We start from the raw sequence: 14,690 nt of genomic DNA, 5'->3' as shown, positions 1-14,690 counted from the left end.
GCCTTGACGATTTCATGTATATGTGTTTGGTCTACGTGATGTAGCAGTCGTCTGGCCCCTTAGAGGGTAGACTTGATCAATGATGAGCTTACGAAGATTTGACGCCCAAAACTGACGATAACCCCCCAAGAGTTTTTCATGTCACTCAATTTGAAAATGCGGCCTACCCATATGACGTTTCTAATCCCTCCCCTGGTCTACTGCTGACCTCGAGCCAATGCCATAACATCCACCCATGTATCAGGCCGTCTACGTCCCTCGGGATACGTCTCGTGCAGATATTCTTCAGCCTCCCTCGCCCACGCCAGCAGCTGCTCTTCGCTCCCCCACTCACCCGTGGCGAGCAAGCTAATGGGCAACTTGCCCTCCCCCTGCTCGGGATCGACGTACCCTACCGGCGCCGAGATGGACGGGGTGCCAGTCATGTTGGCCAGGAAGACGTACGACATGTTTCGCATGGTGATGTTGGTGTCACTCATGCCGTGGGAGTCGTCGCTGGGCGACCGCGGCCATCCAATCAGGGGCGACGTGGGCGTCATGATCAACAGGCCCGGGTACTTTTGGAACAGAAACGCGAGGTGGTTCATCAAGACGGTGCGGAGGGCGTTTGCCTTGAGATAGTCGGCACCGGACACCAGAGCGCCCATGGTGAGCAGGATCCTGTTGGCCGGGCCGGCAAGCGACTGGTGGTGCGCCGGGTTCGGGGTCCGGCGGCGGTTCTTTTCCGCCATCTCGGCGATGCAGAGCGCGGCGTGGGCGACTTGGATCTCGGGCAGGAAGGGGAGGCTGATGTCGACGATTTCGTACCCGCGCTGGGAGGCGAAGTGGTCGAGCGCCCGGTCGCACATTTCCCTCACGGGGAGGTCGGCCTTGTTGAACCAGTCGCGGAAGACGCCCATGACTCGCCTTGCAGAGGGGGCCGGCGGCAGCGAGAGGGCGAAGCGGCCCTGCGTCGGACAGGAGGCGTCGGGCTGGGACATGACGCGGTAGGCAATGGTCAGGTCGGCGACGGTTGCGGCCAGAGGGCCCGTGACGCACATGGTCATCTGCATGACGTGGGTGCGGTGGTGGGTGGGCTTGAGGCCGTAGACGCCGTTGAAGTTGGCCGGGATGCGGACGCTGCCGCCGGCGTCCGTGCCGATGCAGATGGGCACGACGCCGGCTCCCAGGGACGACCCGCCGCCGTTGGATGAGCCTCCAGGATAGTAGGCCTTGTTGAGGTGGTTGGTGGGTGTTCCTTGGGCGACCTATGAGATGGTTGAGTGTGTTAGTATATCATCTTGTCTGCATGTGAGCGTAACGGGGATATGGGACGAGATTTACATTGACGCCGCTGGTATCTGTTTGCACATGCGTCAGTATACACACATCAGCTGTACCATATGAATGCAAACGGCTGCTACTATACCTGATCCCAGCTCATGCATCTTATTCTTGCCCAGCACAATGGCTCCCGCCTCCTGCAGCTTCTTCACCGGCCACACCGTCTCCTCCTGCGGCGCAAACAACGGCAGCGAAGCATTGTACTTTAGGCCGAAATGGCTGACGTAGCCCTTGACCTCCGTATCATCCTTGACTCCAATCGGCACGCCGTCCAAAATACCCAAGGGGTTCCCCGCAGCCCACCGCTCCGTCGACGCCTTGGCCGCTTCGACAGCGAGCTTCTCGGCGCCGTGAGCATCCGCCCAGGCGTCGCTGTACTTGCCCGCGCCGGTGGTCAGGCCGAGCAGCGTCTCAATGACCTGCAATGGAGTGGCGCGGCCGCTCTTGTACAGCTCGTGATAGTCGCCGGCGGAGTAGTATCGCGCCTTGGATGAGGCGTGCTGGGAGATGAGCAGCTCCGGCTCGAACTCAACCATGGGCCCTGTCTGGCCCAACGGAGTGACGGTGGGCTGCCATCACATAAAGTCTCATCAGCCAATGACTGCGCTGGGCATTAAAGGTGATGGTTGTGTACATACGTGAAAAGTAGGCGAGACATCGTCCAGGGCTGGCATGTCTTTGATCTTGGTCATTCCCGTGTTTCCGTAAAAGTACCTTGCCACAACACCGACGTTGCATATACTGTAACGGGACCCTTCGGATTAGCTTCTACACTCCAATTGATCTCCTCTCTTCATTTTCCCTCATCGTTTATGAAGAGAGAAAACGTACATTCCAGAACCCACAACGAGAGGCAAGCCCCGAAGGACCGGGTTATGATCTATCCTCTGATCGTATCCCGTATCCGGCCCTTCCAGGACATCAGGATAATTGGCGAAGCTCTCCGGGGGAGCCATGTTTCTCAATTGATGAATAACGGGTTTCAAAATGCCTCGGATGTTTTGTTTGGGGGAGGATGAAAGGTGAAGCGCCAATCCTGTGGGCATGAGGTCAGTGTTGTTCCAGATCCTTATTGATCATCCGTGCTTACACGAACCGAGACGCCTCTAGTTGATGATAGGCGCAACTTGTCGCACCGACTAGGAGGCTATGGTGGAGCGATGGAGAATAGTGGCCAAAGCACGGATTGAGAAAATAACAGTTATTTTTTTTAAGCGCTTGATTCATTTATTTTGTGAGGTGGTTGAGTGAGTTGATGTAGGTTAAGCCGGTAGGCACACATCCGAGGTAGCTCTGAGCTTGTGGAGATTGAATCCAAAGCTAATTCCAGAGCCTACTACCTTAGGTAATTAATGCGGGAGCTACATCGAGCAAAGACGCGGGGTTGCTTGGAGTTTATCCCGTCCAGAGGATTTCATGTGAAAGGGGTCCGGAAACAAAAGTACCATGGCCAAACAGTAAATCATTTTCCCTTTTCTTGTGGCTGGTAGATGAAGAATGGAGGAGATTGGTGTTCTGATGTAGCAGCCCAGCATGTTTGCTTACCCGGAGGCAGTGCCTCTTGGAATCATGTCGTACGAATGCAATTGCTATACTTGGGCAACACAGGCAATACGAGCTTCTTTTTGGTTTGATAGCCCCTTCAATTTCCCTTGATTCTATAGATGAACTCGTGAAAGAGCTACCTGTCATACCTTTGATTTTGTGCGTGACCTGAATCAATGAATCTCCTGCTGACAATACCGATTGCTTTGAAAAGGCCAGATTTAGCAATACCTCACGCAGCATGAAATATTTCAATTGAAAAATAAAAAAAAATTAAAAAAAAAACCAATCAATAACATGAGCAAAGCCGTATTCTATGCGTGTTTCCAAAAATATCAGCAGAAAGCATGATGACCCAATTGGTAATTCACCATGTTCATCCATTTCCGTCTAGTTCTGCTTCCAATTGTCGCCTCCCAGTGGTATCATATTCGTGTACAGATGCCCGTTGCCCAACCCAATGAAACAAGGAAAAAAGAAGAAAGAAAAAAGAAAAGAAAAGAAATAGAAAACCCCCATGCATTCTTCCTCCCCTGAACAATAACAACAAGAACGATAATCGTGTAAGCAAGTTCCTGTCGCCAGTGATATATGCGTCTTTGAGCCCAACCAAACTCCGTATCAGGATTCCATCATAAAAGCAGTCAGCGAGTTCCGGTCCAGCCGTAATTTGTATAGATTGTCCCTTCCCTCTCTCCGTCGTTTTCTTTCTGACCAACATCTTTCACCCTCTAGGCCTGAGCTGGCTTGGCCAACGGTGTGCCGATGCTATTGCGCTTCTTTTCTTTCTTCGCCCACCGTAATCCGCAGGCGTTACAGAGTGTCTTTGGGCCGTTGGGCCCCTTTCGCCATTCTGGAGAATCAAGAGTGCCTAAGTGTTGTATTAGTGGCTGGAAAAAAAAGAGAACAATATCGAACAGGGCCCCTATACCGCAATCTGTGCAGACATATTCTTCTGCCAGCTTAAGTTTCTTCTTCTTATCGCCTGATCTGGAATCCCTATCCATGGGCATGGCGATTCCCGCATCGCCCTTGATAAGGGTAGGGCTCCGGTTGCCGTTGCTCATCCGCTCGCCATTCTCTATGCCTGTCAATAGAGCTATGGTGTCTGCGGATGATGCTTCGAATCGAGCCATTTTATCACGCAGCGAATCCTGGCGACTGCTTGCTGTGACGTCTTCCAGGTTCTTTCGAGTCAGTGCGCCATCGGTATTTCCCGATGACATGGAAATGTCGGTGGGCAAATTGGAGGGCGCGTATGCTGTTGATGACGATCGGCCAGCATCCTCGGATGGAGTGACATCCGACCGGCCCTCTCGGCTCTGTGTCCACTGCCTTTGCGCCTCCTCTGCTTCCGCCTCCTCCTCTCTCCGTAGCTCGGCTATGCGACGTCGTAGCCTCTCGTTTTCAATCTTATGGTCCAGGAATGAGTCTAATAGCGCGGCGTTCTTGGTTGGGTAGAGACGGGCCATCATGAAGACGGCCTGGCAAAAGGGAGACTGATTGTTTGGATTTGGTGCAAATCGGGCAGCCGCAATGTGGGCATGACCCACGGCTTCGAAGATGGCATAGGTGCCATCCTTCTTCTTCATCCGGTAGAACATGCGCAGCGGGTTGCCGGTTGCGATGGATTCGTGAAGCTCAGAAACGAGCACGCCCTGGTCGTCGGGATGGATGAGATGCTTCAAAAAGGTGTCTTGGACCTCTTCCGTAGTGTACCCGGCGAGTGCGGTGATGCTGGGAGACACGTATCTGATGCGGCCGTTGGAATCGAGAATCTGCAGCAAGTCTCTGAGCTCCTCCACCACCTTTGCCGGCCAGTTGCGTCTCTTGGTGAACTCGGTCAGCGGGTTGTTGCTGGGTATGGCGGGCGGTGCAAAGGCCGCGGCCGGCAACGGCCCCGCACCGGGAACGTCGTTGGCGACGGTGTTGAACTGATCTTGAGCCTTGAGGATGGCGTCAGGCGAGATGATGTCGCTGCCGTCTCCGTCCATCAAGGCGGCCATCGGGTCCAGGCCGAGGCCCATGTCGCCGGCGAACTGCGCCATCATGTTGCCCTCGAGAAGTGCCATTGCGTCGTCTTCGTCGTCGTCGTCGAGCCGCAGCGCATGAGAATCTGGGATGCCTTGGCTGTGGCCTGCTGCGGAGAACATGGGCAGGACGTCGAGGTTGCCGAAGCCGAAGAAATCGCCCTGGAGGGGAGGTGGGCCAGCCATGGTCGCGGTATGTGCTATCCCACCAGCTTTTGCATTCTACTCGTCAAGGCCCGGGCCAGTCAGGTCAGATTAGCGGCAGCAGCTCTGCGTTCAGCGGCGTCCTGGGGGGCTTTTGCGTTGGTGAGGGGCCGCGAACTTGGTGCAGCAGCTTGGCTGTCCAGGGAGGGAAGCTGTCGTGTAGCGCGCGATGTTGCTGCAGTAGTGAAGAAGATGGATGGACGTTGGTGAGAGAAGTCGTCTGTGAGTGAGGTACTAATACAGCAGAAACTCACACGAGGGAAGCCAGAGCGAGACTTTCGAATCAGATGGATGCGATATTTCAGCCAAAGCTGGGACCAGGGTTTTTTCCTGCTAGCAGCGGGCTGACTGATGGCATTGACGGAGTCCAGGCAAAATCACCACCTACCGACTTGCCCTGGACTGGCTGTCCTTTGTACATGAGCCCGGCCGGAGAAATGGCCCCGTGAAAAGCGGGCTTTGCAAGTGCTTGATTGGGGTTGTTTCATCGTCTTCCATAATTGCTTTTTCCTGAGCCCCTTCTATGGAACTATTCCTGCTGCTAAGCCGTACTACCAGCGCATGCTAACCACGAAGACGCTCCCCGGCGGCCAACGCTGGGATTGATCGTCTGGCTCCGCTAGCAGCAACAATGTCTGGCAGCAGAGCGAGAGCCTAGCGGGGTGCCCTTGGAACAGCTGAGCCAGTTTGAGGAGAGCAAAGTCCAACTTGTCCAGGGATGACGCAACCCGACCTCCCTAATCCTGCGGCGCTGGCTAGCGGCTGCAGCGGGAAGATGTCGATTGCAACGCTAAAAAAGCGGCTCTTCCAGCACCCGCTCTGTTTGTTTGATGTCACGCCCGGACAGGTGGTACATGGACTACATGGAAGACGTTTTGATTTCCAGGTTGCTTGTGCTTTGAGCATCATGTCCACGGGTAGTGATTCACGGCTATGTGGTCCAGCATCTTCAGCCGAGGGAGCACAGCATGGACGCCCGGCGACACATCAAACTTGGTGCGCTGAAACGACCTGCTGACCGGCGTCGTGCTGGTCGTGCAGGCTCTCACAGCTAGCAGGCCTCGGGTCAAGCAACTCGCCCATCCGATTCGACCACTTGGCTGGCTAGCAGCGCGCATCTCCGGGGGGGCGAGATGGGCAATGCAAGGGAAATCGCTTCCTGATGCATCAACTTTTTGGCTGTTCCTGGGGGGGCCACTCCGGAGAAACAGCACGGCAGATTGGCTACTGTACCTACTGTACTCTACTGTACCTATGTAGCCCTGGAGGAGATTTAGTGGGAGTGGAGGTGCTGAAAGATTCCATCCCTTCACAGCCGTACAATGCCTGCGACTACTCGGGGCATGCAAACAGCAGGGCGCATCAAGTACTGCCGAGCTCGCAGTACAAGTTGGCCATCTAAGAAAGAAACATAGCTCACCAAGATTCACGCGACACACAAAGCAATGCTGTCATCGCCACCCTACCTAATAGCTTTGGCATCAGCATCCATCCCATTGATTGCACATTCGCTATCGGTGATGCTACATTCCGACCGGTGGGACGCCCTCCAGCCCCAACGTCGTCAGTGGCTGCGTGCCACAAGTGCGACCTTATTTGGTTCTCGCCGGACCACTTCTAAAAGGAGGGGTCGATAAATCCTGTGCCATCTTGCTAATCTTATCGCACGTGAGGACGCATCAGTTAAGCGCACAGCTCTCAACGCGTGACCCGCTGCCTGGAGCGCGTTTGGCGTGAGTGAAGCTGCTTGGGTATCGTCGGCGTACTTTGTCATTGTCTCTGTGTGTGAATTCGAAACCCACGCCCAAGGCCACAACACCAAGGCGACAGCATCAAAGGAAATGCCTCGGCGCTAACAGACACAACTAGCGGCAGCTCATCCATCATTGGACCTACACATAATCGTCGTCTCTGGCCAAACACTCTTCTCATCATGTCGAGGATAGACAAGCTCTCCATCTCCGGCGTCCGGTCCTTCAGCCCGGCTGTTCGGGAGGCCATTCAGTTCAATACCCCGTTGACGCTCATTGTTGGCTACAACGGATCCGGAAAGACAACAATCATTGAATGCCTGAAATATGCAACTACGGGCGAACTGCCCCCCAACAGCAAGGGCGGTGCCTTTATTCACGACCCAAAGGTATGGCCAAAATTCATCGCCGTTGGTGTCTGTGCCAGCATCATGCATATTCCTCGCTAATACCAACTGCTTCCTTCCAGCTCGCTGGAGAAAAAGAAGTCTTGGCCCAGGTCAAACTGCAATTCCGCTCCATCAACGATCGACAGCATGTGGCAACTCGAAGCATACAGCTCACCGCGAAGAAGAACACCCGCACTCAAAAGACGCTTGATTGCTCATTAGTCGTCGTCAATAATGGAGAGCGAACAACGACATCAACTAGACAGGCGCAGCTTGACGAGATGATTCCTGAGCGGCTCGGCGTTTCCCCAGCTATTCTCGACGCCGTAATATTCTGTCACCAAGACGAGTCCCTTTGGCCGTTGAGCGAACCTGGAGCCTTGAAGAAGCGTTTTGATGAAATTTTTGAGGCTTTGAAATACACAAAGGTCATTGAAAATTTAAAGATGGTCCGGAAAAAGCAGTTGGAGGAGCTTTCGGGGTTCCAAAAGGATGAGGCGCACAACAAGGTCATGAAAGACAAGGGTGAACGGGCCGAAAGGCATATGACTGCGCTGTCGGCAGAAATCGACGCAGCTCGCACGGAGTGCGAATCGATTACAAAACAGATGGAGGAATCCCAGGTGAAGCTACGCCAAAAACACGAGCAAGCCAATAGTTTCCTCCAAATCGTGCAGAATCTCAACAACAAACGGGAGCAGCTTGAATATAGGCAGGACGCCGTTGACGAGCTCAGACAGACAATTGATGAATTGAATGAGGACGATGCGACCCTCGAGCGCTTCTTGGTGCAATATGAAGAGAGCATGGGTCGCTACCAGCAAGAAGCCGAGCAGAACAAGGCTCAATACGCTGAGCTCCAAAGTGAGCTGACCAAGCATCGCCAAACCCAGTCGGCAAAGTTGGCCGAGCAAGGGAAACACCAATCAGACAAAGACAAGTATGAGCGCCAGCTGAAAGCAAGAGTGGAATTGATTCAAGAAGCCGCACGACAATACAGCCTGAGAGGGTTTGACGAGGACCTAAATGATCAACACATACAATCTTTCCAAGACAAGATTCAGAGGCTCTTGACAGAAAAGAAGAGGGATCTGGAACGACTACAGAAAGAGAACGCTGCGGAATTGGACAAGGCTACAGGCGTCATTACGGAGCTTGAGGGTCGCAAAGCGGCCAGGACGCAAGATCGAATTTCTGCAAAACAGCGGATGGGAGCCGTTGAAAAACGTACTAGTGTCCTGCAAAACGAGGCCGGGAGCATTGATGTCGATGAGGGAGCCAAGGCCCTCTTGGATGGACAGCTTGAAGAACTTGAGTCTAGGCTCAAGCATGTCCAACAGGAAATGGATAAGTCCAACTGGGATCAACAGTTGTCCGAGGCCAACGACAAACAGTGGCAACTAGAAAGCGAAAATGAGAAGCTGGGTCGCGAGCTGGTCGAATGCACGAGACTGGCATCAGAGCGAGCACAGCTTGAGCTCCGCAAGAAAGAGATGGCAGATCGGAAAAGAAAGCTTGAAACACTGACTGAGACTTGGAAACCCAAGCTCGATAATGTCCTTGGGTCCGATTGGGAGCCAGCATCACTGGACTCCCGCTTCCAGTCCGTCCAGGGACGTCGAAGCAAAGCCCTTCAAGATGCACAAAAACTCCGAGATCAGACGAGGCAGAAGCAGCAAAAGGTGGAGTACAAGCTCAAAAATGCAAAAGAAATGCATGAGAAAAAGACTCGGGAGATGACCCGGAGCAAACAAGAAGTTGTTGATGCCCTGCAAAACGTCCGCGACAGTGCTGTTGTGGAAGACTATGTGGAAGAAGTTGCTGCTGTTGAACAGCAAGTTGAAGAGCTCCGGACTGATCTTAGCCTCTTTGACGCTCTCTTTGACTATTACAACAAGTGCAAGCGTATGCTGGACACTCAGAAGAGATGTAGGCTTTGCGACCGTCATTTCGATGATAGCCAAAGCGCAGCTCTCGATCGCCTTAGCAAGAAGATTGATAAGCACTTGGACCCGAAAGGCAAAGTCGATACGGAAAAGGACCTGAAAGAGGCTGTGGACAATTTGGAGTCGTTACGTGCGGTTCGCTCAGCGTTCGACACGTATGAACGGCTTTCTGCGGAGCTGCCTGCCCTCCAGAGCGAGTGGAAAATTGCAGAAGGAGAATTTGAATCTCTGGAAAAACAGCTTGAGGAAGAAGACGCTCTTGTTGTTGCAGAGGAAGAGAAGCTGAGAGATCTTGGAGATCTAGCCAAAACAGTCACCAACATCTCCCAAACTATCAAAGAAATCAAAGATGCCGAGGCTCAGGTGGAACGCATCGTTTCTCAACAATCATCCAGCGGGGTTTCTCGTAGCGTCGACGAGATTCATGAGCTTCAGTCAAACCTATCTGAGCAGCTCAGAGGCCTCAAGAATAAAGTCTCCAAGCTCACGTCTGATAGACAGCGGATGAAGGATCAAATCAATTCGCTCGAGCTTGAGAAGAGTGAGCTGCGAAACAAGGTTGGTCGCACCGCAGGGCAGCTCGAGAAGAAGAAAGATCTTCAAAACCAGATCCAGAATCTCAAGGAAGATTACACCCACCAGCGCGAAGTGATTCAACGAACTGATGAAGAGCTGGAAAAGATCGAGCCGGGCATTGTGGAGGCACGGTCGGCTCGCGATGAAACGCTTCGTTTGGGTCGATCCAAGGAGCAAGTCATTACCGACCAGCGTGATGCCATCATGAACTCGATGAGCGAAATTAAGATGATGGATAGTGATATCCAAGACTATCTTGACCGTGGTGGCCTGACCAACCTTGCGTCCAACCAACGGGCCATTGCTTCTCTCGAGACAGCCATCAGCACCACGGAGAAGGAGATTGCTGATCTTACCGTGCGGACGAACAAGCTCAAGCAAGACATTGAAAGCGGGGACCGTAGAAAGAAGAATATTAGCGACAATATCAACTATCGCAAGCATTTGCGAACGCTCGACGTTCTACGGACGGAGATTGCAGAACTAGAGGATCGTAATGCTCACGAGGACTACGAACGCCTCCAAGCAGAAGCTCGCTCACTAGAGGATGCGTCCAGCCGGCTGTTGGTCGAGCGTGGATCTATTATGGGAGCAATGAAGTCAAAGGATGAGGAGCTTGGTCGTCTCCTGAAAGAATGGGAGCTTGATTACGAGAACGCCAAGCAAAAGTATCGTGAATCCCATATCCGAGTCGAAACCACCAAGGCTGCGATCCAAGACCTGGTTCAGTGCACTGCTACCGTCGACAAGGCGGTGATGCAATTCCACGCCATGAAGATGGCAGAGGTCAACCGCATCGCCAGCGAACTCTGGCAGACGACCTATCAGGGTACCGACATTGATACCATCCTCATCCGCTCCGACCACGAAAGCAACACCACCGGCAAGCGCACCTACAACTACCGCCTCTGCATGGTCAAGCAGGACACCGAGATGGACATGCGCGGCCGCTGCTCGGCCGGCCAAAAGGTACTTGCCAGCATCGTCATCCGCCTGGCCCTGGCGGAGTCGTTTGGCGTCAACTGCGGGCTCATTGCCCTGGACGAGCCGACGACGAACCTCGACAGGGACAACATCAAGTCCCTGGCCGAGAGCCTGCATCGCATCATCCAAACGAGGCAGCAGCAGAGCAACTTTCAGCTCATTGTGATTACGCACGATGAGGAGTTTTTGAGGCACATGCGGTGCAGCGACTTTTGCGATAGCTTTTTCAGGGTCAAGAGAGACGAGAAGCAGAATAGCGTGATTTCGAGGGAGAGCATTACCAAGATCTTTTGAGAGGCCAACTATTTTTTCTGTTTATTTGGGTGGGATGCTGGCTTTGTAGCAAGAATTCATTTGATCAACGGCGTGATTTTTAGATTTATAGTATTGGAGTTGACTGCAAAGAATTCTGGAAGAGGTACTGGCAATAATATGCAGTTATGTATATATAATCATGGGCTTCCATCAAACAGTACAAACAATCGGCACATGGACTTGGCCAAGAGAAATCGAATTCTCGTCGGGCTACAGTCATGGGACAAACGTCTGCGAACGATGTACTAAGTATCACCAAAAGTCGCAGTTTTCAAAAATCAATAATTAAATCTGCAAAATATTTATACTAATATTAAAAGTTTAAAATTAATAACAATTAATGGATATTTTATATTGAAGTTGTATTTACTTATCATATCTAGTTCTGCGGTAACTATTGCGGATTAAACAACAATAGATTACCCCCTCCTAAACTTGGTGTATTTTTATTTTTTTCCGTTCGCAGCCTTTTGTCCCTGACGTATATCGGGACAGTATGACTAAATCGGAATATCATACAATGATGATAAAAAGACTCGATTGACTATGTTTCCTTTGCGGCATTGGGTAACTTGAATTACTAATTTCTGCATTCTTTGTATTGTGCTAAATGATATGTTGTCTTACACAATTGGACCTTGGCTTCATTACTGCCCATTAGGTAGCAATCACGTCGTTGAACAAAGTTGGGCTGCAATTATAAAGCCGTATATATTTCACATTTATATTATTTCACTTGCCTCATACAACACCTTATATATTAAGTTATCATTATATATTTCCCAGTATTTCATTATATCAACACCTTTATTATTGGATTCCCTTTCAATGCCTCATCGTTCACTGCAGCTACTTTGGCAGTGGCTCCGCTGCTACCCAGATAAAAAGCACATTTCTCCCAAACCGCTTTTCTCCCACGTAAATAAACCGGCTTACCCAGGATGCGAGATATGTCTTCAGCAAAGACGCAATGCCAATACCCGAAGATCATCTGTTGTATTCAAATCTCTTATAACATCTGCAAAGTCCTGTGCAATGTGTAAGTTGCTGCTCGACATTGCTATTAGCTATGAGCCAGATGAGCAAACTCGTGAGGCTGGCTTGATATCTTGGGAAGAAGGAAGTCCATCAAGCAAGGTCACTCCACACCAACCATTTCGTTTATTCTGGGCTACCGGCGATAAATTCATTGAGCTTCGAATATTTTATATACCGAGTAAGTGATTTAGTCCCAAGAAGAAAATATGCGAAGAAATGTGTTGACTCTTGATGAAAAGCTGAGCAAATTCATGCCCAAAAGATCTCATGCTTTGCTTTTCCATCACGTTCACTTGAGAGAGAGACATCTTCCCCACAAAGTCTTCAATGGGCTATCACTCAGATCGAAAAGTGTAACAAGCTTCACAAATGCCACGATTTATCGGTATTGCCGCCACTTCCAACAAGAGTTTTGGATGTTGAAGCGCCAGGAACAGGCCTGAGGCTCTATTTGACAAGTAATGAGCCTGGTCGGTACTTGTGCTTAAGCCACTGCTGGGGCCAGCTGCAAGCAAGCGGGAAGACTACACGACAGAATCTTCACCTTAGAACAAAGGATATAGCAATTGAGACACTGCCGAGATCTTTCCAGGAGGCCATTGATATGACCCGACGACTACGTGTACGATATCTCTGGATTGATGCGTTGTGCATAATTCAAGAAGATAAGCAAGATTGGCTTAAAGAAGCGCCACAGATGCATACCATCTATGAGAATGCGTACTTGACGTTGGCAGCAACAGCATCCTCACATGGAAACGGCGGTTGTTATCGATCTACTCCTCAGGAAGCCTACGAGCGAAAATTTATCTACGGCACACCACAGTTTGAGAGCCAAGGAAGTACGGTTTATGTGCGGGAAGCGATTCCGCATTTTGACAACCGAAATTCTTATGAAGTTAGAAACAGGGAATTTCCCCTTCTTGAGCGCGCTTGGGTATATCAAGAACAAGTCCTCTCGTCTCGTATGCTCCATTTCTGCAGTTTCGAGCTATTGTTCGAATGCAAAGAGGACGCAGATTGCCAATGTGAAGAGGGCAGCATGTTTCATCAGACCAACAAGGTGCGGATATATCGGACACTACAAGCGACGAACCGAAAAGCCTCCATGGTTTGGTCCTGGCCTGAACTTGTCGAGAACTATACAGCACTCAAGATGACATATGACAAAGACCGGTTACCAGCCCTCTCGAGCATCGCCAGGAAAATAGCTCAACTCAGTCCCGGCGATTGTTATTTGGCCGGAATGTGGAAGAGTACGTTGCTAGAGTCATTGCTATGGTTCATCGTTTATGACGAGGTTCAGAGGCATCGTCCCGCCGAGCCAAGGGCGCCGTCATGGTCCTGGGCATCTGCGTTTGGTTCCCTCTCATGGAAGTTTTGCAAGATTGCTTCCTGGGAGCTGGAACAAAACGTCGTGCCAGATACAGGAACCGAGTCTCACGCCAAGATATTGAAAGCAGAATGCCATCCAGTCGACGGTGATCCCTTTGGGTGTATTGACTCAGGAGTCATAACACTCAGCGGCAAGGTTACGCCTTGCGTACTTACCTGGACAACTTCGCCAGAAGTAGATCCTCAACGGCCTGAATGGAAGATTGCTGCTTTCGATAACATGCCTTTCAACAAAGATGATGAACCTCATCACTACGTATTTGGGGCAGACTACCTTTTCAACCTTGATGCACCTGGTTGCTTGGATATCTTTTGTTTATGGCTTTGTAGGCGGGGGGATACATGGCGTGGACTTGTTCTTCAAAAGGTTAGAGATAATACTTTTGAAAGGATTGGTTGCTTTGTAGTGGAATTGGATGATAATTGTGTTCCATGGGATATTATAGAAGTTATAGATTTCATTGCGGATATTATTTAGATTCGTTTATTGAAGGCTTTATTCATTTATATTTTAATACATGATAAAAAAATTTGTTTTGAAAAAAAAAACATTGGTAACAAGTAAACCTCAATTTCATATAATTGTTTATAATTTCTTATATTATTTAATAAGAAATTTTATCTTCATCATGTTAATATCTAGAAACCAAGACTAAAATAAGATGGAAATAAAGGGAACAAAACACAATCGGGTATCAAATGCTCAATAACCCTAAACACAAACATCATGAATATGAAAAAAATCAGGATACCCAGCCCACCCCAATCCATCCATCGTCCATGACTGGACAATAACAAAAACAAGACGAAAAAACCACCCATAAGTACCCAACCAACCCTTTCCCAGAGAAGCTGGAATCCAACCCAAGGCTAGTATTGTATAGCCGACAAAAGAAAAAACAAGATTGCGCTTTACACCGCTCATGACCGACCTAAAAACTCCGTGATTCCCCCCCTCCCCTTCCCTCCTTGGAAGACAATACAATGATGATGGTAAAAAGGGGCAATGGATGCGTGAACACGCATACATACATCGCTTGCAAATGTAGGCAAATCAGATTCCCTCCCCTTCCGCGTAAAAGTCAACATAAAACAACAAGGCCAAATCGTTTTTTTTTTGTCTAACCAAGTCATTATACCAAATCTTAGTTTGACGTCTTTTGTTTCTTTTCTTTTCTTTTCTCATTTTTTGTG

The 14,690-nt window shown here is 50.3% G+C and overlaps 4 protein-coding genes across 4 annotated transcripts; 2 read left to right on the top strand and 2 right to left on the bottom strand.

Moving 5' to 3' along the window:
• Positions 1–197: 197 nt before the first annotated feature.
• Triagg1_895 (uncharacterized protein) lies at positions 198–2,279 on the bottom strand (the record flags this gene model as incomplete). Its single annotated transcript, XM_062902439.1, has 5 exons — positions 198–1,247; positions 1,324–1,340; positions 1,409–1,892; positions 1,962–2,064; positions 2,155–2,279. The coding sequence occupies 5 exons, from the start codon at positions 2,277–2,279 to the stop codon at positions 198–200; spliced, it is 1,779 nt and encodes a 592-aa protein (XP_062760119.1).
• A 1,320-nt stretch (positions 2,280–3,599) lies between these two features.
• On the bottom strand, positions 3,600–5,084 carry Triagg1_894 (transcriptional regulator family: GATA type zinc finger; the record flags this gene model as incomplete). The annotated part of the gene is made up of 1 exon (XM_062902428.1): positions 3,600–5,084. One exon carries the CDS (start codon positions 5,082–5,084, stop codon positions 3,600–3,602), a length of 1,485 nt encoding a protein of 494 aa, XP_062760118.1.
• Positions 5,085–7,035: 1,951 nt separating this feature from the next.
• Positions 7,036–11,042, top strand: Triagg1_893 (uncharacterized protein; the record flags this gene model as incomplete). Its single annotated transcript, XM_062902417.1, has 2 exons — positions 7,036–7,242; positions 7,323–11,042. 2 exons carry the CDS (start codon positions 7,036–7,038, stop codon positions 11,040–11,042), a joined length of 3,927 nt encoding a protein of 1,308 aa, XP_062760117.1.
• A 1,756-nt stretch (positions 11,043–12,798) lies between these two features.
• On the top strand, positions 12,799–13,974 carry Triagg1_892 (uncharacterized protein; the record flags this gene model as incomplete). The annotated part of the gene is made up of 1 exon (XM_062902406.1): positions 12,799–13,974. The coding sequence occupies one exon, from the start codon at positions 12,799–12,801 to the stop codon at positions 13,972–13,974; it is 1,176 nt and encodes a 391-aa protein (XP_062760116.1).
• Between the last annotated feature and the right edge of the window lie 716 nt (positions 13,975–14,690).

The sequence above is a fragment of the Trichoderma aggressivum genome, assembly GCF_033847375.1.
Source record: "Trichoderma aggressivum f. europaeum strain CBS 100526 chromosome Unknown scaffold_002, whole genome shotgun sequence".
In the NCBI taxonomy this organism is placed as follows: Eukaryota; Fungi; Ascomycota; class Sordariomycetes; order Hypocreales; family Hypocreaceae; genus Trichoderma; species Trichoderma aggressivum.
Note: the sequence above shows the minus strand (reverse complement) of the source record. Positions and strands in the feature narration are given on the sequence as shown.